We start from the raw sequence: 26,981 nt of genomic DNA, 5'->3' as shown, positions 1-26,981 counted from the left end.
ATGACGGTGGATCATTCTGCAAGTTTGAGAGCTCATTTCCTTTCATCTGACACATTTAAAGAATTAGGGGGAGGGGGAGCAAGATCCTTATACTCGACATCTCTGTCTATGACGTTGATCTTCAAAAGAGCTACTGAACGTCCTTTACTCATAATGATGAACCATGTCCAAATCGTGGTGCTTCATTCTGCAGGTTTGTGACCAAGTTGATTTCTAACTGGCTAATTAAAACAATAGTCAGAGGGGGTGTCTTTCTTTTTAGGCTTAAAGGAAATCTTAAATGTTGAATATAAGTTTTACCTCCTCTAACTATCTCCATTAATTAATGGGTTTTGAACTGGTGGGGGGGGGACAACATCCTCATGCGAGACACCTCTTTCTGTGAAACCAATCTTCAAAATAGCTCTTGAACATTCTTCCTTTTTAGTAATCTAGTGGAGAAAAAGCTTCTTGACAGCTTAAGAGATAAATTGATCAGTCGAAAAAGTAACATCGTTTAGTTGTTTTTCTGGGTAAGGATATTTCTCTGCATTCACTGATCTGTTACAATATGAGCTCTTTAGCATCCATGGATTTAATTTAGATCTCTCATGTTCTCGAGTACCAAAGAGGTTTTCCTTTCATTAGAGGGACAAGGCTTAAATAAATAAAGGTCGTATGTAGTCTGTGACCCACCGTAGCAACTTAAGAAGTGTTATATTAGGTATTCCAATCGTCTGTTAGTTTCAAGTGTTCCAAGGTTTCTCTGGGTTAGGACTTAGCATTAGGAAAGCTTCTGCTTGTTTGGAGGTTCAGAAAATCCTTAAGTCTTAGGATTTCAATTGGAACTAGTAAGAAAATTGGAATAAGTAGAATTGGAATAATTAGTAAGAAATCGGAATAATTGGAATAATTAATAATTGGAATAATTAGAATGGAATAATTGGAACCAATTGGATTAATTAGTAAGAAAATCGGAACTAGTAAGAAAATTGGAACTAATAAGAACTAGTAAGTGTTATTCCGACCACACTCAACAATTGAAGTTAGGTGAATCATAATGAAATATACCTAAACATGATGTAAATATGATACTTTTGCAAAATTATGGAAATTACAACAGAGAAATATGGAAAGCAGACTGTCCAAAACGCATCATATTAAATGCCTAACCTAACCAACTCTATATATTACTTATTTTATTAAAATATACCTACATAGTTGTTTATCTCACTCAGGCTAAGCTGATTACCGGAGAGTACACTCCGAAAAACTGGATCAAACAGATCAAATTTCTTGAGTGCGATCGGGATAACACGTAAGCACCGAAAATAATAATAAAAATTCAGAAGGATAAAACGAAAAAGAAAGGATATTAAAGAAATATACCTACATGGTTGATAATAATTACTTACGATTTTCCTAAGGGGTATAACTTGAAAAGTAAAGTATGCAGTAGCAACCCGGATCCAGTTGAAGGGTTTAATGCCAAAATTCGTAATACGATTAGAAATCACACTAAGTGAACTGGGAACAGTTTTGATAACTTGTAAACTACATGTAGAGAGGTGATTATTTGTCTATTAATCAGGTTTTATTTTCATCCTAATTTGTGTGTTGAAGTTCATGGTGTTTACTTTCACGACTCTTGTGAATTACTGTATGTTCACTGTGTTATTATTCGTAATAATCCGTATTTACTGTGCAAATTCAATTTCTGATTTCTGTAATCATTCAGTGGGGTGCTAAGATTATTCCTTCTAAGAAGCCTCCCTCCCGCGGAAAATCACCTCTCCCCCGACTGGAGCATCCCCTCCTGGAAAATCCCCCCATAAAAAACTGAGCAGCCATGGAGAAAGTTGGACAAATAAAAATAATTAGAAAAAAAAGGAATTTTGGAATAGCCTACCTTTATTCAAAAATATAGGTTTATTTTTTTTATTCTATTTTCGTATTTCTTGGGGATTAAGTTACCATAATCAAGGTAAGATTAAGTTTAAAGAAAATAATATGAAAATATGAAAGTAGCGACAGCTCTAGAATATTCTTATTACTTCATTTTTTGTTCATTGGCGACTGAGACTGACCTCCTTTCAGTGACTTTAAGTCATAAAATCTACCTTAACCTAAAAAAAAGAAGTAAAATAGTGGGGCTTTGCGCCACTATTTTTCTGACTAAATTTTTCATCTGATTGGTTGAAAACATTGGGGGAGGGGTGTCCTCTTCCCCCTGTTAGACGTTCCTGCCGAAAACTATAGTAAACAACTATAGTAAAATGATACCAGTTTACCCCTTGCGATTCAGAACTGTTCTACTTGGCGTACATCAGAAGGTTTCCCCGTCTGAGATACTTTTAAAGGGCATTTCTTTTCTAATTTAATTTAAATAACAAGGAGTTAAACTCAGAACCAAACCAATACAAAATTGACAGAGCTTCTTATAGCAAACAGTCAAATAGTGGTTAGAAGTGAAGAAGGTTTTCAAAAAGTCGCCAAATCCTGTTCACAAAAAAACACATTGGGTGGACGGTATCACTAGTGGTCCACATCAGAAGGTTTTCCGTCTGAAGTACATTTACAATTTATAGACTACGTAACTTTTCAGGAACGATTGCAAAACCGTAGGGCTCTACTTCCTCCATAACTGGGAACGCCAGTATGTAGTTCTTGTTACTTTTAAATCGATTGGCTATCTTAGAATTTTCGATCGATAGCAATTTGATCTTCCATGTAGTGAAATCATAGCTGGTGCCACAAAATGGCAAAAAAAACGACATTTTCAAGTGATACAATCCTTTTGGTCACTTGAAAATGTTCTAAAACCTCTAATATTCGTTCAAACGAGCCCTGTCCCTGTCTTCTAAGATCATCGGTTCAATATGATTACCCTTGAAAAAAAAAATGTGACCCTTCTTCTAGAAACAAATGATAAGCTCCACATTTTTGTAGATAGGAGCTTGAACCTTCGACTATAGAGTTCTCCGATGGCTAAATTTGATAGAGCAATTTTTATCAAGATGACATGCCTTTGTGAGGGCGCTTCTCCCCTTTTTTGAAAATCAGGCAAATTTTCTCAAGGTCGCAGTTTGATTTGCAACGTTAAAATTCATGATCTGTATATATTTTAAATCAGGCCAAAATACCAATTTTTTGTGTATCAATTGTCGTCGAAATTCTTTTCTTTTAGAGTTTTGGTTACAATTGACTTGTGTTGGTCCCCACTTACAGTTTTACATGTGTTTTGTAATATGTGAAGAATATTCCATAATCCCTTCTTTTCTTCATTTTTGCTATTTGTCTCATTTTTCCTTTGGCTGCTCAATTTTACATATGAGGAAAATTTTTAGGGGGAATTGTTGTTGCTGGGGGGATTTTCCAGGGATATGCTACAGATCCCATTTAATAGCTCCCAGTAGACGTTAAAATACAACACATTCTTCAAAACACAAATAAGCTCGGCTCAGCATGTTTCCGATAAATGTTCCTGTTCATCTGTATGATTTCTGCAGTGGTATTGCGAGTACTCTTATTTATAAATGAACTCTCAAAACTCTCGCTGTTGGTTAATGAACAGTCTTCAAGAATTCTTTCAGATGCCTCTGCATGATGCCAAATGCATGATGCATGATGCCTCTGCATGATGCCAAAATAGACTTTGGATATACCGTTTTAAAGATTTAAAGTTCAGTTCAGTTCAAGTTCATGTGAACACCTTTCAACAGCCCTGTGAGCTATTGAATGCTCATCTTGCTATTATTCAAAACATTCTTTATTTACTGCGAAAATTCAATTTTCATGGCTTCTATGAAGATTCATTAGTTTCTAGGAGGTGTCGAAAATACTAATGATGCACTTCAATACACAAACAAACTCGCCTCAACACCTTTCCGAAAACTTTTGCCAATTCATTTCTGTGATTTCTTTAATAATATTGCGAATGTTTATGTTGTAAATCAACCTTTGAAACAAACAATCCCAAAGGACCTTTAGAGGTGCGTTTGCACCTCTAAATAGGCTCTGGGTGTGCCATTTCAGATGTATGCAGTTTAGTTCTTGAATCTTTTGTATGTTGTTATCCATAATATTCTATATATACCATTTTCGAGTAAATATTTTATATATTAGTAAATTACATTTCTGTAAGTAATTGCACTTCTCTATTTACCCATGCCTCTTTTATCTTGGTCACTGTGTATTTATAATAACCGACTCTTAATGCAAAAATTATTTTTTTCAAAGGCAGCAAATCAAATAGAAGAGAAAATACTTCGATTTGTTTAAATACTAGTCATTCGACCTTAAAATGTTGATATTTCTAAATCGTTGAAGTTCTTTTTTCCAAACCTCTTCTGATGCCCCTTCACTTAAGTTTGAAAAATTACTTCCATTCCACGTATTAGTTTCCAGTATATTCCCACTAATCAAGGACCAATACTTAGAGATCGATTCCTATACCTCCATATTTCTGACTCTATACCCGTAATGACTTGTGCCGCCCCCTGCTCAGAGTCGCCATTTTGGAAGAACAATAAAAAATCAATAACAATAGGAGTTTTATTGAAAAAAAAGTAGAATCGAATATCTAATCAACAAGGCTTGAACTATACTGATTTTATAGTGAGTTTAGCCTACTGAACTTTTTTTTCTTATATTCTTTTTCTTATTCAGCTGCTACTGTCCATTTGGATTTGAAGGAACTCACTGTGAGATTAATATTAATGATTGTGTTGCTCACAAATGTGCAAATAATTCCACATGTGTTGACAAGATCGGCAGCTACCACTGCGAGTGTCTCCCAGGTTTCACAGGTAATTGAATTTCCATCTTTTTATTTTTGAGTTCTGCTTATTTTAGTTTTTTTTTAATCTCTTGGTGAGACATTTTCGTATATACAAGTTTAAAGGAATTCTTCAATGTTATATATCAGTCTTTCCTCTTGAGGCTCCAAATCTCTTGATTCTGGAAGTGTTATTTTATCAAAATAATATTTCATTTTGAGCTTCATCTGCTATACCGACAAACAATTCGCTTATGTTATTGACGATACCTAGTGTTAAACTTAAGAAGTATAAAATAGCCAAAAATTTTCAGGGAAGGCGATGGTGCCAAGACCGGAAAGATTATTTAAATCGGAACAATCAGCCTATTTTAAATGAATATCAATTTTTCCATTTCCAGTTTTTCGTTATTTTAGGTTTTTCGTACTTCTTGGTAAGATGTTTTTTTTTAAGGGATTCTTTAATATTGAATATTAGCTTTACCTCTTGAGTTTCCAAATATCTTTATTGGAACAGTCAACTTACTTTGGAACAGTCAACTTATTTTTAATGTATCATGCATATTTTTAAAGTATCAAGGTAAGCGAAATGAAATCTGATTTCTATGTGAAATCCTCTTTAGGACTCTAATAAAGGTTCACACTCAACTCTCTTCCCAACCCCGTTATACCAAAACCCAACCTTTATTTAATATCTCAGTTGTTTAAGAACATTTTCCACATTCATGTGCATAAACTCCATGTTTTAAACTCCATATTATAGAGCCCACTATGTACCAAAAACAGTCATTTTTTTTCCAGTCAAAGGATTGTTACATCTAAATCGAAACTAGTAATGATTTTCTTTCTTAATTCTCACCAAAATGGCAAATCCATGGGGCGGGGAGGTGACCCTGACCTCTCACCAAATATTTCCTTGAGCCTTTAATCCTTGTTTTTCTGTTTATCACTCTTTTTACAAATAAATTCGTCAATCTGGTCAATTATTGGCACCCTTGTCACACTGGGTCCCCTCAATATTTTGCTTATTTAACGCCCTTGTCGCATTGACCCTTCCCCCCCGAGATTTTGCTCTAGATCTACCCCTGAATGTTCGTTTTACGGAATAGGTCAGTTTCACCTCTGCACGGTTCACGGTTATTTCAACTGATTTTGGCTAGCATTGCTTTATACGAGCCTAAAAGTAATAGCAACTAAAAAAGATAATATGGAGCTAAATTTATTTTCCCATTTTCCCCTAAAAAATATGGATAATTAACAAATAAATAAGATAGAGCCGTGGGAAAATATACCTTTCATTGCTAATCTTTTTTGAAAAGATTGCATTTGTTCTATTCTGGTTTAGCGAGGGAACTTGTTGATCGTGTGAGAGAAAGGGTCAATGCCAGTTCATTAAAACCGGATAGTTTATGGGGAAAGACCAGACCATCTTTCTCTCCTGAGGGATTCCTACTTTCCTCTTGAGATATTACAACTTTGCTCTATTTTACTGACATTAGATGTGAACAAAATCCATCTTCTTCCGTGGCACGTCTCTTTTTTCGTTTTTATATATGAAAGGGACTTGGCAGAAAAAATGACCCTTCTTGCCAAAGGGCTACCAATTCTCCGCTCCCTAGTGTACATCTCCAAGTGCCTGCTCTTCCCATGCTTCGAACAGTTTTACCCAACGTGGTACTCGATCGTTGAAAGCCGGCAACCCTCTAATTTTTGCTTTTTGTATGATGGTGTTAGAAATGCCCTAAAAAGGAGAGTAAGGTTGAATTGTACACCGACATTGCTATTATGTTTAAACATATTGAAGCACATGAATATAAAACTAACAATTGTTTTGCTTCTATGAAGCGTTTATACATGAAGGCCATTTGAAGTGGAAAAAGGTTGGCCTTTTCTTACTCCTTTAAATTCAAAATTCCAGATGTGCATACAGTCCAAATTCAAAGCTTTGACGCTCCTATGCCCAAGCGTTTTTGCCGCTAAGTTTTTGCGAGATTTTCGGGAAAGTCCTTGTAAATTTGGGGATAGTGGAAACCATGAACAGAACGCAACTGATGAGCCAAAAGTAATGAGAGATCATTTTTTGGAGAAATCTGACAGTTTATAAGTGACCACGGAATTCCTGTGTTGCTTTAAAATCTCTTTTCTGCGAATAGGCTGCATGGTATGGGTCAGGTAGAGTTTTATTCAGTAGTCTCTACCCTATCCCACATCACCATTTCTTCCCTTACCCTAATAACCTAAGGGAGTTGCCTCATCCTTTCTTCTCCTTAAAAAATATTAAATATGCTTTTAAGTTATCTTATTCCCATCCAGTTAATTCCAAGTAAATGAAAAATTTTTAAAATCTCAAAATATGGCGTTAAGATTTACGTTAGTAAGGCCATTTTTTTCTCTTGTTTTTAATTTGCAATTTCTATTTAAGAAAAATCATAAAATGGATGAAGTTGACAATGAAGTAGAAGGAAGTAGACGAGAATAGAAAAACTAATGTTGTTTTTGTTTTTCCTGGTTTCGTTTTTTTAGATTTTTTTCTGTCGTAACAGACGTTAGTCACATAACTGGTAAATACCTTGTGTATTTAAAAATGAATTAAACATTTATTACTGTTATTTCTATTTGAATGTGTACTTGCTAGCACTTTCTATTGACGGATGAGAGATCCGCTAACTGCACTAAGGTTCTAATCTACACTTCTTCCTTAGACTGGACGTCCCTAAAGTGACATTTATCGACCTCTTTTATTCTTTTTGCTAATTTTTATACTATTGTGTATATTAAATTTAAATTACGTCACTTTCTTAGTACGCAAGAAATTAAATTTTTAGATTATATATATTTGTGAATTATTTTTATTAACAGTTCTTTTTTTGTCGACACTTCTTCTTAACAAAAAATTTGAGGATAACTAAATACAAAGCTAGCTCCGAATGATGAGATAGCAAGGGACTAAATCATTTTAAGCAAGGAATCGTTTCTCTGGATGTTCCTTTGATACAAGAGGATTTATTTTTTCGTGAGGGGGGGGGGGGTCGTAAATGCGAAAAGGTTTATTCTTAGGTCATCAGTTTGTTTGAAGGTGATGTGTTCTACTGAGCAATATCAGAAGAAGATCCTTTCATATGATATGATGATATCATATCATATACGTTTCTTTCATATGATATAACATGATTAACATATATGATATAACATGATTAACATATAGATACACATCAAAGAAAGAAAAAACTAAATGAAAAACAACAAACAATACTGTGGCGAGAGTTCTCTCGACTGGCCATAGTCTCTTTTGATGTTTTATCTCTCTTTGTTTTTTTTTTTTTTGTAATGGCTGGCCATTACAAAGATACAAATATGAATGATATACACAATATACATCTGAACTGACGTCTATGGACCTGTTTTTACCCTACTTGCTAAATTTTATGACATTGTATATATTACGTTTCTTAAATTCATGCTATTTTGGTGCGTAGAAAAATAAACCAGAATCTATTCTATCTCCTATATGTATTAAATAAAAAAAAAACAAGTTTTTTTAAACTCTAATTAAGGAGCGAAATTAAAACTTAAAACGAACAGAAATTATTCCATATGTGAGAGGACTTCCCCTCCGCAACGCCTCGCTCTTTACGCTAAAGTTTGACTCTTTCTCACAGCTCTACTTTTTAAAACAATAAAAAACTTTAGCGTAAAGAGCGAGGCCCTGCGAAGGGGACAACCCTCTCATATACGGAAAAACTTCTGTTCGTCTCAAGCTTTAATGTCGCTCCTTACTTGCAGTTAAAAAAAACTTGTTTTTTTGTTTAATTTCTGAACGTTTTTGAATTAATGCATGTTTTGATTTTGGCTCACCGCACATGAATAATTAAACCGAAATTTGTATATTAATATTTTTTTTGCTAAATGGCTTTCTCATAGTTTTGATCGGACGATTTTGAAAAAAAAAAAAAGGTAGGGGAGAAGGCCTAGCTGCCCTCAAATTTTTGGTTACTTAAAAATGCAACTAGATGTTTTTATTTTTTGTACGAACATTTTTGTTAGTAATAAACATATGTACCTTACGGATTAACTTACGTAACGAACTTCTATATTTGTGTATTTTTATTATGTATATGAGGGAGTTTGCCCCCTCACCAATACCTCGCTCTGTACAATATAAGCTTGAATTTCATCCCAAATCTTTAAGAATGACCCCTGAATCACAAAGGCCATAGAATAAATAGTTGAAATTATTAAAAATAATTTGGCATAAAGAGCAGGGTATTGTGGAGGAGAAAACCTTCTTTTATACGTAATATTTTATGTTCGTTTTAAGTTTTAATGCTGCTCATTACTTCCAGGTGAATTTTTTTTTATTTATTTTCTCATTGTTTCTTTTTAAATAATGCTAGAAAATCCTGCGCTCCCTCCATGAAAATTTTCTTCCCTCATGATAAATTCTTCCATGGAAAGATCCTCCCACGTAGCCCCCTCCCCCACCCACTCTCACCCCAACGCGAAAAAGTCCCCCTGAAAACGTCTGTACACTTCCTAATAACCATTACTATATGTAAACAATGGTCAAAGTTTGTTACTTGCATCCCCTCCCCTGGGGACTGTGGGGGACTTATAAAGGGCACTAAAACTTTTAAATTTCCGTTAGAAAGAGCACTCTCTCAACATTCTAGGACCATTGGGTCGATACGATCACCCATGAAAAAAAACAAAATTTCTGGCAAAAAATACAAAATTCCACATTTTTGTAGATAGGAGCTTGAAACTTCTAAAGTAGGGTTCTCTGATACGCTGAATTTGATGGTGTGATTTTCGTTAAGATTCTATGACTTGTAGGGAGTGTTTCCCACTATTTTCTAAAATAAGGCAAATTTTCTCAGGCTCATAACTTATGATGGGCAAGTTTAAACTTGATGAAACTTATATATTTAAAATCAGCATTACAGTTCGTTACCACGAACTGTTTGATAATGTTTATTTTTCTTCTAGTTTTCTTTTTTTTTATCGTTAGTATTTACTGTTAAATATTTTTGGGAGATGGAGGCAGTGGCGTAATTCCGTCAAAATCTTTGGGGGGAAAACTTGATGAAACTTATATATTTAAAATCAGCATTACAGTTCGTTTCCACGAACTGTTTGATAATGTTTATTTTTCTTCTAGTTTTCTTTTTTTTATTGTTAGTATTTACTGTTAAATATTTTTGGGAGATGGAGGCAGTGGCGTAATTTCTTTGGGGGACAAACTTGGGTCTGCACGGGTAGTCCCCCCATAGAAAATTATGCCCCTTGATGGAGGGCTGTTTTGAAAAATACCTTTAGAAGACAAACCCAAATGTAACTGATATGATATAAACAATAAATAAATTATAATTAAAAGTTAATTTTTACTGTCATGTACATAGTTATCAATTTTAGGTGATTACTGTGAAAAGAAAATTCCTTTTTGTGCAAAAGAGCACAATCCATGCAAAAATGGTGCTGAGTGCATAGATCGTTACACACACTACACTTGTGCATGTCCTGTTGGTTTCACCGGAGAAAACTGTACAATTAACGTGGATGACTGTTTGAATAACCTTTGTCAGGTATGATTGCATTAATTTTCTTCTTGATTGTTATACAAAAAAACAACTATTTACTTCTGTAATGATTTCCTCTACGACGACAAGAGGAAACACTTTAGGCATTGCCTCCATATCATACTGCCAGGGCCACGTTGTACATTGCCTAACCACCTGTATTTGATGACCTATCTTTATTTGATGATACTTGGAATGGGTTGCCGATTTTAAGCAGTATTATGAATGGACTCATTGCTAACCTTATAATGTAGTCTTTCAAATTTTCTACCTCATTTTACAATGAGAATATAAATAATGTGACGGAGTTCAAAAGCAATAGGCAAAGGATGGAGGTCAAAGATAGTAAATATAAGGAGCTGGAAAAAGTATCTCTGGGTTTAAAGTCAGACTGTTTTCCTACATAAAATTCTATTTCTGAGTAAAATTTCTTTGGTCCAGCTCTGCTATAGAGGTTGTCATTGCAAACGTTCAGATTGCCTATCCCTTTAGTATATTAAATAAATAAAAAACAACTTTTCTTTTTCAACTGAAAGTAAGGAGCTACATTAAAACTTAAAACTAACTGAAATTATTACGTATATGATAGGGGTTGTCCCCTCCTCAATACCTCGCTCTTCACGCTGAAGTTTTTAGTGCTTTTAAAAAGGCTTCTTAAAGTTCGAATTTTGTTCCAATTCCTTAAAAATGACCCCTGAATCACAAAGGCTGTTTAATTAGAATAAATACCTCTTTTGAAAGTACTAAAAAAAACTTTAGCGCAAAGAGCGAGGTATTGACGAGGGAGGGAACTGCTCATGTACGTATTAATTTCTGTTCGTTTTAAGGTACAATGCTGCTCCTTACTTTCAGCTTAATTTTTTTTATCTAATTTCTGATCTTTTTGAAATTAATGCTGGAAGATTCCCTTTTCCCGTTAAAACTTCTACCATGGAAAGGTCCTCCAGCGTAACCCCCCGCCTCACAAGACAAGTCCCCCTGATAACGTCTGTATATTTCCCAATAACCAATACTACATGTAAACTATGGGCAAAGTTCATAACTTGTGGCCCTTCTCCCGGGTACTATTGGGGATTAAGTCATCCTCCAAGACATAGTTATTAGATTTTTTAACTATGCTGAACAAAATGGCCATATCAAAATTTTGATCGGGTGACTTTGGGAAAAGAAGATGAGCGTGGCGGGGCCTAGTCGCCCTCCAGTTTTTTGTCACTTAAAAAGGAAGCTATAACTTTTATTTTCCATTTTGCGAGCCCTTTTGCGATATTATAAGACCACTGGGTCGGTACGATCACCCCTGGAATAAAAAAAAAAAAAAAAAAAAAAAAAAACATGCATCCGTGATCTTTCTTCTGGCAAAAAATACAAAATTCCCCATTTTGTACATAGGAGCTTGAAACCTCTACAGTAGGGTTCTTTGATAAGTTGAATCTGTTGGTGTGATTTTCATTAAGATTCTATGACTTTTAGGGAGTGTTTCCCTATTTTTTGCGAAAATTAGGCAAATTTTCTCAGGTTCGTGACATTTGATGGTCAAGACTACATTTGGTGAAACTTATACATTTGGAATCAGTATAAAAATTCAATCCTTTTGATGTATCTATTGGTATCAATATTCCGTTTTTAGAGTGTCAGTTACTATTGAGTCAGGTCACTCCTATTGAGTCATCTACTTCACATTATGAAGTTTAGATAAAGGATAAGAACTAGACCTCCGTTGCCTGTGCAACGGGAAGTGTTGCAGCACTGTGCCCTATTCCTTAGGGCACAGTTGCGGAGCAACAGTCTCCATTATGTCCTTCAGAGGACATTTTCCTAATGGGGCTTCGATTGTTGTCTTGAAGCATCTTTGATATGGTTTTATTTCGAGCTCCTACTAAACTGAGTTTGGTAAAATGTTCATCTGGTCCACAAATAAACGAGAAAAAAAAAATTCTAGCTGGCCCAGAACCGAAGTTACCTCTAGAACGTCGAAACTTCGGAAATTATTTCTAAGAGAACGAAGCAACTTGGTATAAAGAACACTTCACTTCTTCTTGCATAACTTTCATAGAACTACTCGATAAAAATAAAATAGACATCAAAATCGAAAATTTGAGAAAATTCCAAAAAATCGGAACGAGATGGACTTTTCCGGAATTATTTCCGGGAAATCTGTAAGAGCTACGGAATTTCATGCTTCAGTTCTCGAAAAGATCAATAAAAGTTCTATATGAGTTCATAATTATTTTATCTCTAAAACGTTTACTTCCGAAACTAGGGCCCGTCTTAACTTGAAGCCAATTCGAAGTATTATGTTTCGAGACGCACATTTCGGGAATCATTTCCGGGAAATCTGAAAGAGATACGGAAATAACGTCTTATAGTTTTCTGCTTAACTTTTGATGGTCTAAGCTAGGAAAATATAAAACAAACCAAATTCACCAAAAAATTTAAATTGCCCCGAGGGCATGACAAAACTTCCAAATAGAAAAACCCACAGAAGGAATTTTATTTCGGAGAAACTATTGTAAGCTCCAGTTGTTAGGAGATCGAGACCTGTCGAACCGCGTTGGAAAAAAAATTCTAGCTGGTCCAGAACAGAAGTTACCTCTAGAACGTCGAAACTTCGGAAATTATTTCTTAGAGAACGAAGCAACTTGGTATATAGAACACTTCACTTCTTCTTGCATACTTTTCATAGCACTACTCGATAAAAATATAAGAAACATCAAAATCGAAAATTTGAGAAAATTCCGAAAAAAATCGGAACGAGATGGACTTTTCCGGAATTATTTCCGGGAAATCTGTAAGAGCTACGGAATTTTGTGCTCTGGTTCTCGAAGAGACAAATGAAAGTTCTACATGAGTTCAGCATAACTGTATTTCTAACAAGTTTATTTCCGAAGCTAGGGTCGTCTTAACTTGACGCCAAACATCGAACGCAGTCTCTAAGAAAAAAACGGTTTTTATTTTTTTTTATGGAAAACTGTTAGAAATTTTAGGAACTTCTCTGGAACTTTTTTACTCTGTTTCACGTTTCCCTTCCCTCTGAAAAATCTCAAATTTTTAGCTCTTACCACTTCGGAGCTACAGGTCGCTGATCACGGTAAAAAAAAAAAAAAAAAAAAAAAAAAAAAACTACGAAAGCAGTAGTGTTGCTCCGCAACACAATGAATTCGAGAGGATTAGACAAATGATAGTGATTGAAGTTTGTATATAGAAAAAAAAAAATTGCAAAAAGCAAGAAATCTCGAACTTTAAGTTAAATTTGTTTACCATCTCATTTTCTTTTCTTTTGATTTGCTATTTGAATTGACTAACAATTATTGATTTTATCTGATGTCTGTGAAAATGTGTTTGGTTAAAGAAACCCTCTTTTTTATTTTAGTAAGAATTCATTTGAATTAAAGGGTAGCTATTACTCTCCCTACGTTTTAAAAACAGCAAATTTTTATGAAACTTAAAATTGTTTCTTAGGAATGCTCTGGAAAGTTCTAAGAAGTACCAGGCTATTAAATAAACCCCCCTCCCTAAAAATTACATAATTACAAGTTTTAGTTTGAAGAAGTTGAGCATGTCCTTTAAACTAGTAAGTCGTTAGTACATATAGACACCTCGAGTCTTTTGTTTATCATTTGTTCGCTTTTGAGTTTCATTTTTGTCTTTTGTCGTTTCAATATAGTTTCATTTCGTCCATTTTAGTTTCTATTGGCTTCATCAGATTTAAATCTAATTTACTTATTTCTCTTAATTGAGATACATACAAAATGAAATTATTGCCCATATAGTAATGAGCAAGAACTTCAAAAAAATAAAAGAAAAACTTCAGGTTAAATCCTTTCTTCTGTTTTTGTCATTTAAGGCCTTGTCTTTTTGTCATTTAATGTCAAGTTAAGAGCTTCCTTGTGTTTTTGTCATTCAAGGCCTTCCTTCTGTTTTTGTCAGTTAAGGCCTTGTCTTTTTGTCATTGAATGTCAAGTTAAGGCTTTCCTTTTGTTTTTGTCATTTAAGGTCTTGTCTTTCGGTCATTTAACTTCATGTTAAGGCATTCCTTCTGTTTTTGTCATTTAGGGCCTTTTCTTTATGTCAATTAATGTACAGTTAATGTCTTCCTTCTGTTTTTGTCATTCTGTCAGTTTTTTGTCACTCTCAGTATTCGTGTTCTTACCTGTCCACTGGTCTTCGATCATAATCCCTTTTGAATTTTCCATAGCCATAACTTAGCTAGAATAGGTGCTGTTCCATCTCAATTAATCTACATGTCATTAAACCCCATGTTCGATTCCCACCTTATGACAGTGATTAATTGCACCATCTTTTTAGCAAAAGAAAGCGATTCTTTTGTACATGTCAAGTCTTCATTTTGCGTGATGTTTCCGTCAGCACGATATCTTTTTCGGTGATAGAAAGGCCTAAATTAGTTATTGCTTTTTTGATAGCGAAATAAGGATATGCGTGTGGAAAGTCCTTTTTTTAAATCGTCAAAGGTTTCTTTTCTTTCGATTATCTACTTTGCAGTATTTATTTCTTTTTTGTTACAAGCGTTTCAAAGGGCAAATATTCTGAAAAACGCGGAATGATTACAAAGCTCTGCATAAAAAAAAAAACAAGGTTTGATTCTCGAGAGAAATAAATGAACAATTTATGACAGTTATCAAAAGTTCAAGTTTACCTATTTCGATTAAACAATGGCAGAGAAATTCAAATGTTTGTCAAGAGGGGCGTAATCCCAATGCTTGTGCATTGGTTGTTTACACAAGTTACAGTGTTATAGGTTTGTTCGCTATTTAATCCTCAAACAGAGATTGTTTAACTATTTTCTTTGGTAAATGTCATTTTTTTTTATGTACGAGATTAGTTCTACCTAGGAAGAGTCACCGTTAACAGAGAAGAAAATCAAATCTTTAAGAACCTTTGTAAATTGCAGACGCAAAAAATAGGACCAAGTAACAAAATAGCTTTTCAAGTGTCTTCCCCTCCCCCACACAAATTAAAAGTTTTAAAAATCTAGTGGCAAATCTGTTAATTCTAGAAAATGCTGCAGTCACTTTAAGGGTTGTATTTGTAGTCTCTATAGGTTTAACTTACAGTCCCTTAAAGGATGCGTGCATTATTGACCTCATCTCATAAAAACCGCTATCTGTTACACAAGTAACGTAAGTAAGAGGAGGGGCTGGGGGTCTCGCCTCTCCCCCCGGAATCGCATCTCCTAATTTTGAACACTTTTTATTCAAACTTTTGAATCAAATATGTTTTTTTTTTATTATTGCACCTCCGTCATAAAAAAAATGCTGCGTAAATTTTTGGTATAGTCAAAATATAATGTTACTTTATCTACAAAACGAGAAGAAACTAAAATAAACCTCCTCTGAGAGTGTTAGGTTAGGCCGTGATTCCCTTATCAGAAGCGTGTATCGCCTCAGTTTTCTATTTCACAACACCATCGTCTACTTCCCCGTCTAAAGTATGTCTCATTTTATTAGGGATTTTTGTTCATTCCGGTTTAAAATATATCCTGTTCCTTCTGGAATAAGGTTGATTTGGTTAACTTATTGTTATTTCCATGGCTGGCACGAAAAAAAGGGATATATCAACTAGACTTAGCATGGCAGCAGGTTACAGAACCGAAATATGGGAATGAGAACACATATTGGGGATAATTTTTTTGTTCAGAATTGCTGGGCTGTAGAATTTTCTGGGAAGAGGAGTCTAAGGTTAAGGTTTAAGTAAAGACGTTTTTTTTCTGGAGAAGACGTTCAACTAAATAAAAAAAAAAAAAATACTATGCATTATTTCGGATTCACGAATGAGTAAACCCTTTGCCCTCTTCTGTTGTCACCCTTAGATGAGGCGAAAATGTCATGGTCGCCCTCGCCCCTTGTGACAGAAATTCTTATAAAAAAGTGATTCTATCAAAGTGAGATTTAGGTCATTTACTAATGCGGTACTGTTTTTTTTTTTTTTTTTTTTTTTTTTTTTTTTTTTTTTTTTTTTTTTTTTTTTTTTTTTTTTTATATCATAGAAAAAAGTTCACCTGAAAACATAAATTAAAAAAAAAAAAAAAGGCTTCAGGGAAAAACAAATTAATTGTGTTTCTGCAACTTGACGCACTCCTTCCATGTTAATTTCTATACTATAATGGGAAATGGACATATATATATAATGAAAAGAGAAATCACCAATGCTACAAAAAAAAAAGAAAAAAAAAAAAAAAAAAAAAAAAAAGGAGACAGAAGGAGAAAAGGAAGACTGTTTTCTTAAATTAGTGATTAATATAGACCAGCACTTGAATGAGGCCTTAACCCTACTCATCCATACAATCACATAGGTCAAACAGCATAGCCACACACAATCAACCATAAAGAATAATCCATGGACAGGCAGTCATGTCGTCAATAAGTATAAGTCGTCATTTACCAAACAATAGAAAAAATAATATAGACAAATAATTCAGAGGCAACACCCAACATAAGGGCTCATCAGGAGAATACACTGGCCTATATAGGGTTTCGCCACTCTAAATTCTCTACCCAGCACAGTGTTGTGGCTACCACAGAATATCCATGGCATCCCCGCGTCAGGTATCACCCCCAAAATACATGCCTATGAAAAAAAACCCAGCAAATGTAAAACAACCAAGTAAAACCAAAAACAAGCTTATCCTGTTAATATATCCCTCCCTTTAGCAACAATAGGTAAACTAAATATTATAAATTTTACCAAATCACAAATATTAACACATTGCAAAAAACCTGAATGAACTAAACAATTATAGAATTCATCTTTACCATGTGGCTAATTTTTTAGAAACTCCGCTCAATTAGAAACACAATTCAAAATAAATGGCGCTGTGACAACATTTCTCGAACCTCCGAAATTACTTAAAAATTTCTTTAAGTATTTCTAGATAATTCTTTTGATATTTATTTAAAAGTTCGTTATAATGAAAACTAAATTTTTTAAATTGCCAAGTTAATTTATTTGCAGAAAAACCTCTTGATATCAATTTTTGGCTTAAGATTTTACATCTATTTTTAAAATCAATATAATTACTACAAATCCTTGCATAACGAAGTAACTGTGAGAAAAACGCTGAATATGTGATATTTGAGTGTATATTACTTTCAGGGAATGGGAAACTAATCACTTCAAAATCAAAATCATCCGTTTTAATTATCACAAATATTAATATTTAAATCTAAGAAATGATCTTCATGACCAGCGCCATGACTAGGCTCAAGAATAAGCTCTGATGGATATATATTTTTAGAAATATCAATGAAATCCTTACAATTTAAGACCAAAATATCATCTAAATATCTTTTATTATTTGACAAAGCATGTTTTAAATTAATTGGATTATTCTTATCCATCATATATTTATATTCTAGTTGACTTAAAAACAAGTCAGCTATAAATGGGCTGGCATTCCCCCCCCATGGGAATTCCCATAATTTGCTTGTACAAATCACCCCCAAATCTTATATAAGTATTGTATAAAACAAATTCCAATAACTCAAAAATCATATCCAAGCTGTAACATCTCAAGTTAACTGTAGTATTAAAGCAGTTTGTCCATATAGCTTTTTTATTATAAATGTCTATTTTTAAGAACCTTTTACTAGATAAGAGGAAAGATTTCTTTATAACAGTTTTTAAATTATCAAACACTAAATTAAGTGATAAATTAGTATACATTGTCGCAAAATCGAAAGACTCAATTCTTTTAGCTGAAACCATTGTTAAAGAATCTATCACCTGCAGTGAATTATTAACACTCCAATATGGATTAAAATTCGAAAATTTTTTAATACCAGAACAATAGGTTTTAAGTTCATTTACAATTTCCTTTAAAATTAAAGAGAGGTCAGTAGCAGCAATGCGGGTTGGACATTTAGCTGCTCCAGCAATAAACCGTGGTTTAGGGGGATTCTTATGAAATTTTACAGTCCAATATAGGAAAGGGAACTTTTCATTATTGTCATTTATTTTAATATTAAAATTTTTAAAAAGTATTTCTTCAGTCTTTTCAATTAAATTCTCATCCTCTATATTTACCTTTTCGTAAACATTAGTTGTGCATAACTCCCTTCTTAAGATATCACAATACAGCTTCTGACAAATTATGGCAAAATTATTATTAGCTTTATCCACTGGCACAATTACAAATTCATTCTTTAGATTAGCAATTGCTTGTTTAATCTTCGCATTATAAAATAATGATTTAGTGTTACTATTTTTTAAGTTAGAATATATTTTATTTCTTACTCTACTAATAATTAAATTCTTCCAACTTTGAAAACTCTCTTTATTTTTATTCTCTTTCTTACACCACTTATCAATAAATAAATCAAAATCATCTTCCAAGCCATCAAGAACACTCGATGGTTTCAGATGATGAGAAAGACGGAAATTAGCCCCTTTATTCATTATAATTTGAAGATCATCTTGCTTTATTATTGACAAGTCCCCTGTTATAACATGTTTGTAAGTAGGATTTACAAATGGGCCAAGTTGCTTACAATTACAAACCGGTTTCCAATTTATATCACTATCTAGTTTTTTTAGTATTAAATTATAATTAAAAATAATTTGCCCAATAGTTTTTGAAAATTTATAAGTTAAAACTGGACTATCATTATAATTTAAATTACTAGGAAGGGCCTGTTTCACATGCCGCTGATTTAAAATTTCTGGTAAATTAATATCTTCAATCTGCTTACAAGTAAAATTAATAGGTAAATATAATCTGTTATCCTTATTACTAATCTTATCGAACTTTTTCTTTTTTGAAATAAATTTCGTTTTAGTTAGAATGCAAATTGTATCACATATTACTTTAAAATTATAATCAAGAGCTGTATTATTCTTAACAATCCAGAAAAGTTTGATTAAATTCCTCTTGGATAAATTATTTAGACACTTTATTACAGAAATCATACCCCTAGATTCAAGTAGCTGGCATATATCTATAGAAAGCATATGTACATCTAATTCATTTTTTCTATTATTTTTCCTATGTCCTCTCGATCGTTTTTTACGTTTAGTAGGACAAGTAAAAGAAGGATGGTCCATAAAACCATCAATACATTTAACAACAACATGAGAAATGTCACCATATTTTGCTACACGGTCATTTAGCCCAAAAGGATAAGCTGTACCAAGAGTATGGATCCAGAAATCCTCCTGTTTACGTAGTCTATTATTCTTATCTTCTTTATTTAAATTTTCTAATTCTAAATTTTCTAAAATTGTGACAGTTATATCTGATATGGAACATTTACCATTATTACAATGTTGAACTAGATAGTTATTAGTTTTTTCATTATTAACTGTTGTCTTATGTCCAGAAAATCTTTTATATATATTATTAGTTGTTTCCCCCACATATTGTAGGCAGCATTTATTACATTCTAATAGGTAAATTACATTGGTTGTTCTACAATTAACATTACCACGTAACTTGCATGCAAAATTTTTATTATACAATGTACTTTTAACAGAAGTCCGTGGGACAAAATGATCTTGGCAAAGAAAACAACGACTTTTACACTTACTAACTTTCAAAAAATCGTTCCGAGTTCCGAGGCTAATATTTGTGTTTTGTTGCATAAAAAGTTATTGAAAATAAATCCAAAACAAACCAACATCCAAATCAAAATCCAACAATCAAAGTCCAAAAAACATGCCAAGGTATATATTATAATAAATATTTTCAATCTTCAGGTGTGATTATTTAATCCAAAAGATGTTTTATATGTCTAACAGAAAAAAAAATGGTCTTTTCAGATATGTAAATTAACCCCACTTATTAAGTCAATCTTGAAGAAGATAAAAATATCAACTAAAAACAAAAACGATCTATTTACAATTGTGAGGCTAATGGAGCTTTTAATGGATCTTTTGGGAGATAAAAAGGTAGATGCTCTAGAGCAGAATGAAGCTCTTAAATTGAAATTAAAAAGTGTAGTGGAAGAAAAGAGAGGAAATCCTCCTTATCGTTTGAGTTTAATCTACATTGAAGCCTATTTAAAATTTAAGAATGTTTTGAGAATTGATCCGTATTGTTAACAGATAGAAGGAAAAATAATGCTAATATGAAATTTGTCCTTGATATGAATTTAGCGGATTCAAAAATAGCATGGAGGGGGTAAAATACTAGTCTTAGATAACCCGAAGTCTCTATAGTTTGCTTTCTCAATTTTGCTAATAGGTCAAGATACCTAACGAGGTGTATATGTAAAGGGTGCAACAGGAAGGGTGGGAAGGAGGGGGCAATTGCCCCATTCTAGATTTTGAAAAATACACATTTTTTCATTGAGAATTAACTTACTTTAATATTTTAATTGAAGAAAATCGAAACAAAATAAATGTAACCCCTCATTAGCTTTAGAAAAATAAATTCGGCTTCCCTGCCGCACATTTTCGTGAACTGGTGTACTTGGCACGGGCCCAGGCCCCCAAACACAATCTTAATACTGTTACAATTTATTCTATAATGTTTTATACCCTTATGCAACCTACTTGTTTCTTTTTGGCTTTATATTTTGTAGTTTATGTTGACGTTGATCAAAACTACTGATTAACGTAAAATTGTTTTACCAAAATATTTAATGCTTAACCATTATAAATGAAATTAATGTTCCTTTTCTCCAGAACGGTGCAACCTGCGTTGACGGAATCAATGAATACCACTGCAAATGTCCACCAGAGACTGCTGGCAAATATTGTGAGCTTACCCCCATGGTGTCTCTACTATACCCTCAAACTTCACCATGTCAACAGCATGACTGTCAAAATGGAATTTGCTTCCAGCCTCAAGGCTCCTCTGACTATTTGTGTAAATGTGCACCAGGGTACACTGGTAAGTGAACTCAATTTTTCTTCTTGTTTTAATATGATTGTTAAATATTCTTTTTAAAAATAGTTCCCGAAAATAAGTTGTAATAGCGCCAATTTTGAACTCCCTTTGAAAGCATTGAATGAGTGTTGTTGCAGAACTGGCTTTGTGAAGTTACGCTGCAACTAATGCCTGAGTCACAGTGGTGTAATTTTGTCAAAATGCTGGGAGTGGGGGGGGGGTTCAATGTTGGAGCCAATTTTCTCAAATCAAGTGAAAATGACAGTGAAAAATGAGCCATATAATAACATAAAGGAAAAGATATACTCAAGAAAACTGATCCATTTCTCTTGATTCTTGAATTATACTGACTAAATTTCATCTGGGGGGAAGCAAACTGGGGTCTATGGAGGGACTGGGTCTGGACAGGGTAGTTGCCCCCTGTCTCATAGCAAATTACGCCCCTGCTGAGTCATACCATGTACTATTAAACCCATGTAAATGGATTGGATGAGGGCCCCATGGGACTGAGGACATGCAAATTACTTAAAGCCTCGTTGTATAAAGTTATGTAGATAAACGAAAAAAGCTGTTAGGCTTCGGATGAGCTCAGAAGGCCAAACCTATGACAAACCTATTTATTGTTGTTGTGCTCCCTGCTTCAACTTGAATAATCGTTTATCTTTGAATCTACCATTATTAGGTTTATAATGTACTAATAATAATTGCTGATAGTTTTGAAAAGAGTATTCCTGAAATCATAAATAAAACAAAACATACCCACCAGTACTAAAGCGAAATTGGAATCTAAGAAATCCTTCCATTTCAACAACAGTACATGCGCAAAAGTTGTGGTGGTGACCCTCCCCCCTTCCTCCTACACACACACACTCTTTATGGTATATGTCCGAAGGCATGTTTTTAAATATGGAAAAATAGAGGAAATAGAAGTTTTTTCCACTTGTTTCCAACTTCAAAGGTAATTTGACTATTTATTTTAATGTGCGCCAGGGTATACTGGTAACTAAACTCGCTCACTAGCCTTGTATGTCATGTGAACACAAAATACTCATAAAAAAATTAAATAGCACTACTTTTGAATTCCTTGTAAAAGGATTGAACATGTTTTGGTACTGGATGGGCTTCATGAACACACGCTACAGCTAATGCTTTAGCCAAACCATAGGTCACACTGGTTGATAAAAAAAGCGAATGATGTATCAAAACAGCATTTATTTTTGACATCCTTGGTAAGGATTGAACGAGTCTTGTTGTGGAGCTAGCCTTGTGAAGAGACACTACAACTAATTCTTGAGCCACAACGTTGTTGAGCCACATCTTGGGCCACATCTGCTGATAAAAATGACAAGATCCACGAATGACCTATATTTTCCTTATCTTAAAGTCATTTTTGTACAAGAGAAGCGGAAAATTGAATTGACAAGAAATTGGCTGGAATACCCTGAGTCAATATTAGCTTGAGTATAATTTTCCTCTAAGTATTGTCTTCTACCAATTGTGCCCGATTCATGATACCTATTGCAATTCCAGCTGGTTTTACCAGTAGGCAAAGCTCATATAATATGAACAATCTCAGTTGCCCAACTTCCTGCAAATCCTGTGGACGTGGTCCGTGATAAATTTTTGAAAAACTTTTATTTGGGGTCTCCAATTGCCTTCAAATTGCTCACAGAATTGATAGACTATTTGGGTTACCCTTACTCCATGCTTATCTACCGTAGTTCATGCCTAGGACGGATGATAAACTATCTATCAACAAGTGAAATGACATCATTTTTATACAATTCTGAAAAAGATTATGCCAGGTTTGCCTCTTACTGAGTCTAACTATCTTGGCTTTATTCCAATTAGCCGTGGCTCTCAATTTCATCACTTCCACAAAGTTGATTTTAATTCAAAAATCAATGGATATCTTGTTCAAAGCTTCCATTTGTTTCTAATTTCAAAAAGTTCTCTCCTAAATAGTCACTCTGATTAGTCAATCATAAGCATTTACGCATAAAACTTGAATATTGCTCGACTCAACAAATTACGAGTGGAAGAAAATCATTGGCACTGTGTTCGTACGTTATTTTGATTTCATCTATAAGTTTGACTATAATTTGCCTCGGGTATAACCGAAAGACGGCTTTAAGGATACATAATGTTTGAACAGCACAGAGTTGTTTTTTTTTTTTAAGGTTTTTGTCTTCCTCAAAATTATTGTTGCTCAAGAATTTTAAGTAGAAATTTACGTAACTATGTAGATCTTAAAAAATTAGGAATTCACAACGCCCTCCGTGTATTGCCAGTTTTTGGTAGAAGTGGGTGCCAAGCACAAAAAAAGCAGACGTGAGGGAAAAATCTGCGCAAATAAGCGAAAAATAAATGATACTAATTATCTTAAATGGGTATAACTTTCCTTTGAAATATGTTTGTATTTGAGAATGAACATATTTTCAATTGAATTTTTCCGGACGAAAAGGCTCGTCAATTTCGCTTATTTATTTTTACGGTTAAATGAGGCACGACAGCCGAAAATCTGATAATGCCCCAAAAACTTCATGACTTTTAAACAACTAAAAGAAAATCTTAGAGAATAGCGGCTTTCAGGTAAAATGAGCTAAATCGGTTCAGGATAAAGAGTAGGCTATGGGGAACTTAGAAGAAAACTCAGGTTGTTTCGACAAAAAAACCTGAGTGACATATAGCGTTTGGCAACACTTGTGTTCAGTTTTCAATGTAATCTAATTTTTAAGTTATGTTGTTTGTGAAACTAGTGTAGTGACAAGTGTCTGATCTTAGTTTCTGACAGACAAAATAATCACAAATCTGTATCGCCAAACGCTAGATAGCCATTGGTGTTTATTTTTTACCGACATTAGTGAAAGTTTCCACTTTTTTAAGTTACCCATACTCCTTGTTTTCAGGGGGGCAAGATTTATTTTTAGTTGGATGAACTTGAAACTTTAAGGAAAATTGTATCTAATTTTATCATCAGTTTTCATAATATTATTAGGATCTGTACTCAATTTGAACTTAATGTCAGTCGAAGTAAATATATTTAGAAATAATAGCGCATCAGGACTATAGATAGATAGATATAACAAGTCGCAAGATTCCAGTGCTGCTCATGAATATGTACAATAATAATAATAATTTATTTCAATCTACTGTACAAGCATAAAATGCACTTAAAGGAGTACGGGGATGCAGAAAATTAAAGCCAAATGAAAGCACAATCAATGAAAACTCGGGATAAAAATTTCACCTCAAGGCTGCCACCCGTAGCACGAAAGGGCTATTTTAGCTCAATTTTATTATGTGTTGCACTCGAACACGTGCTCACAGTTACTAAAATAGGGTTCAAATATCCCAAAATGCTAATTCAGCACTATTACAGTCAATTTCTTTTCTATAGAACCGAAATGCAGAAGTCCCCCTGGACTCCGTCGCCGGGCTCCGGGCTCCGGCACGCGGTAACGGGATAATATCATCTCAACTCAAGGCTGTCACCCGTAGCACGAAAGGGCTATTTTAGCACAAATTGAATGTGTGTAGCACTGTAACACGTGCTCAGCATTACTAGAATAGGGTTTAAATAGCCCAAAAGGGCTATTTTAACACTATTACAGTCAATTTCTTTACTATAGAACCGAAAATCGCTGTGTAGCACGTAAATTTTGGCATTTGTACCCCTTTACAAACCGACCGTGGTGACATCCTTGTCTCAACTACAAAGACACAACTATAAAGTTAAGCGGAAAGTATAAAATACTTTCGTAACGCTTACGGAACCTGTCCTCAAGCTGTTCCATTTTGAAAGAATATAAAAAAGACTCAAATGTATTGTAAAAATGAAACCACGAGGATCGAATTCCCCCCCCCCCCCAGATATTTTGGAAAAAACTCCATAAGGGGACAATGAGGAAGACAGTCGGGGTGAAAAAGCTGTTGTAAAGTCTGCCCGGGGTTAATGTGCGAAACGGGCCTTCATCTCAAGCAAGCATTCCTTGCTCTTATCTTAGCTTTTCTTTCGATGCTGAGATGAAAAGTATTTTTCTAGCAATGGTTTATGACAGGCATATGATATCACATCTCTATTTGTTGTGTGCTTTAGTGCTAAGTTCTTGATGAAGACTCTTTGAGCATAGCATGCGAAACTTGTCCTGATTTTACAGGCTTGTATTGTAAAATAGTATATTGTACGTTCGGCTTTATTCATGTTCACCTGCATAAAAGTTGAATTGTTCGGGTGATCTTCCGGGATCTACGATTTGACCAACAACCCTTCCTCTCTATTGAAAAGTATAGAATGTGAAACGATTTTTCAGGTTGAAATAAAGCATGAAAATCCATGTTTTGAGTCACACGTTACAATCTTGATCACATTATTGAAAAATTTCTTTTTTGTGAATTCACTAAAAAATTGAAAATGAAAAAATTTGCCCCCTTACTTTTTAAAAATGTATTCGCCCCCCCCCCCCCGACTGTTGAAAAATGCATTCATAATTACAGTTATTTTTGTAATTTTTTTGAAGAAAAAAATATCTAACACCTCACTTCTTTTTGCCAAATTATTTATGTTTTGAAAAAAGCTTACATTCATATTTACTTGTGCAAAGATGGAAGGGGTATAAGGTATATCCCAGAAGCAACATTTTTTCGCAATCCTATCTGGAAAAATTATAACCTAGAAAATCCATATTTTCTACAAATATCATGTTTTGATTACAATGTTCTTGGCAACATTCTTGCTAATAAGAGACACATCAAAGAGGTAATGCAATTCGATAATAGCTCAAGTCTTGATTTATTATGACCTAATTATTTAATGACTTAATGACCTGCTACTTAATGACATTTCGCATGTAGGAACTATAGAATTAGTGCACAAGCTGTTTTAGTATTTCCGGAAAAAATAGACCAAGTAGGCTACTCCTATAGTAACATTTATCGAAAATTGTTATTTGAATGAAATACATCTTTGGTCTATGCAATTTGATATGGGGGCCATATTCAGGGGGGGCATGACCCCCCCCCCAAAAAAAAAAAAAATTCCGACTCGTAAAAATGTAACAAAAATAAATATAAGAGAATTTTCTATACGTTTTTTGAAGCTTTATTTCGTCTCCTTTCTTTCTATCCCCCTTGCCATAACAACCATACTATTAATTTCAAGAAATTTTTCAATTTCAAATATTTTTGTTAATTGAGGAATGATATTTCTGCTGTTGAAATTTTAGCTTTATCTGAGTTCGAGGCTTAATTGAGATTTAACATACATCAACCTATTCCTTAGAACACCTTACGAATAGAAGCTCCATAAAATCCTGGGAGTAGTAAGGAAACTATTGTCACTTTTTATTGGAAAGTGGGAATTTGAAATAGGAATATCTAATGGAGAAATACGATTCCACGATATTAGGTTTCTTTGTTATTAACAGTTAACCGAAGTTAATTGAGAAAGATGCGATTCTTCTAATTGAGAAGACTTAGCTAGGCTGCCAGGTTAAGCTTGTAAATGTGAATATACGAGTATGTTTCAAGACATAGTCCATATCTTACTTGAATTTTTGCTGCTACTTCCTGTACTGATAAACCTATGTTAACACAACTTAAGCTTACGTGGCTAACTTTAAGGTGTGAAAGTTTGTAACCTCCAAAGGAGGTGATCTGAAAGTTGAAACACGGGAAACGGCCGAAATAAGCCATCCCATAAGAAATTATTTTTCTTAAAAAAAAGGAAGCACGTAAAATTTGGGGACAATTAAATTCAACGAGAGAAAATTCCAGCGCTTAAACCACACGGAAGAAGCCCTCTAAT

At 33.9% G+C, this 26,981-nt stretch overlaps 1 protein-coding gene across 3 annotated transcripts in view; it reads left to right on the top strand.

Annotated features, from left to right (window-relative positions):
• The window catches only part of LOC136027015 (protein slit-like), a 303,464-nt gene extending 282,276 nt beyond the window's left edge, over positions 1 to 21,188 (top strand). For all 3 annotated transcript variants that reach the window (XM_065703919.1, XM_065703918.1, XM_065703917.1), the window contains 3 exons: positions 4,648 to 4,787; positions 10,169 to 10,338; positions 20,971 to 21,188. In XM_065703919.1, the coding sequence (XP_065559991.1) occupies positions 4,648 to 4,787; positions 10,169 to 10,338; positions 20,971 to 21,186 (526 nt within the window). In that variant the 3' untranslated portion in view covers positions 21,187 to 21,188. The remainder of the gene's footprint in view (positions 1 to 4,647; positions 4,788 to 10,168; positions 10,339 to 20,970) is intronic.
• Positions 21,189 to 26,981: the final 5,793 nt, after the last annotated feature.

The sequence above is a fragment of the Artemia franciscana genome, chromosome 5 (genome assembly GCF_032884065.1).
Source record: "Artemia franciscana chromosome 5, ASM3288406v1, whole genome shotgun sequence".
Classification (NCBI taxonomy): domain Eukaryota; kingdom Metazoa; phylum Arthropoda; class Branchiopoda; order Anostraca; family Artemiidae; genus Artemia; species Artemia franciscana.
Note: the sequence above shows the minus strand (reverse complement) of the source record. Positions and strands in the feature narration are given on the sequence as shown.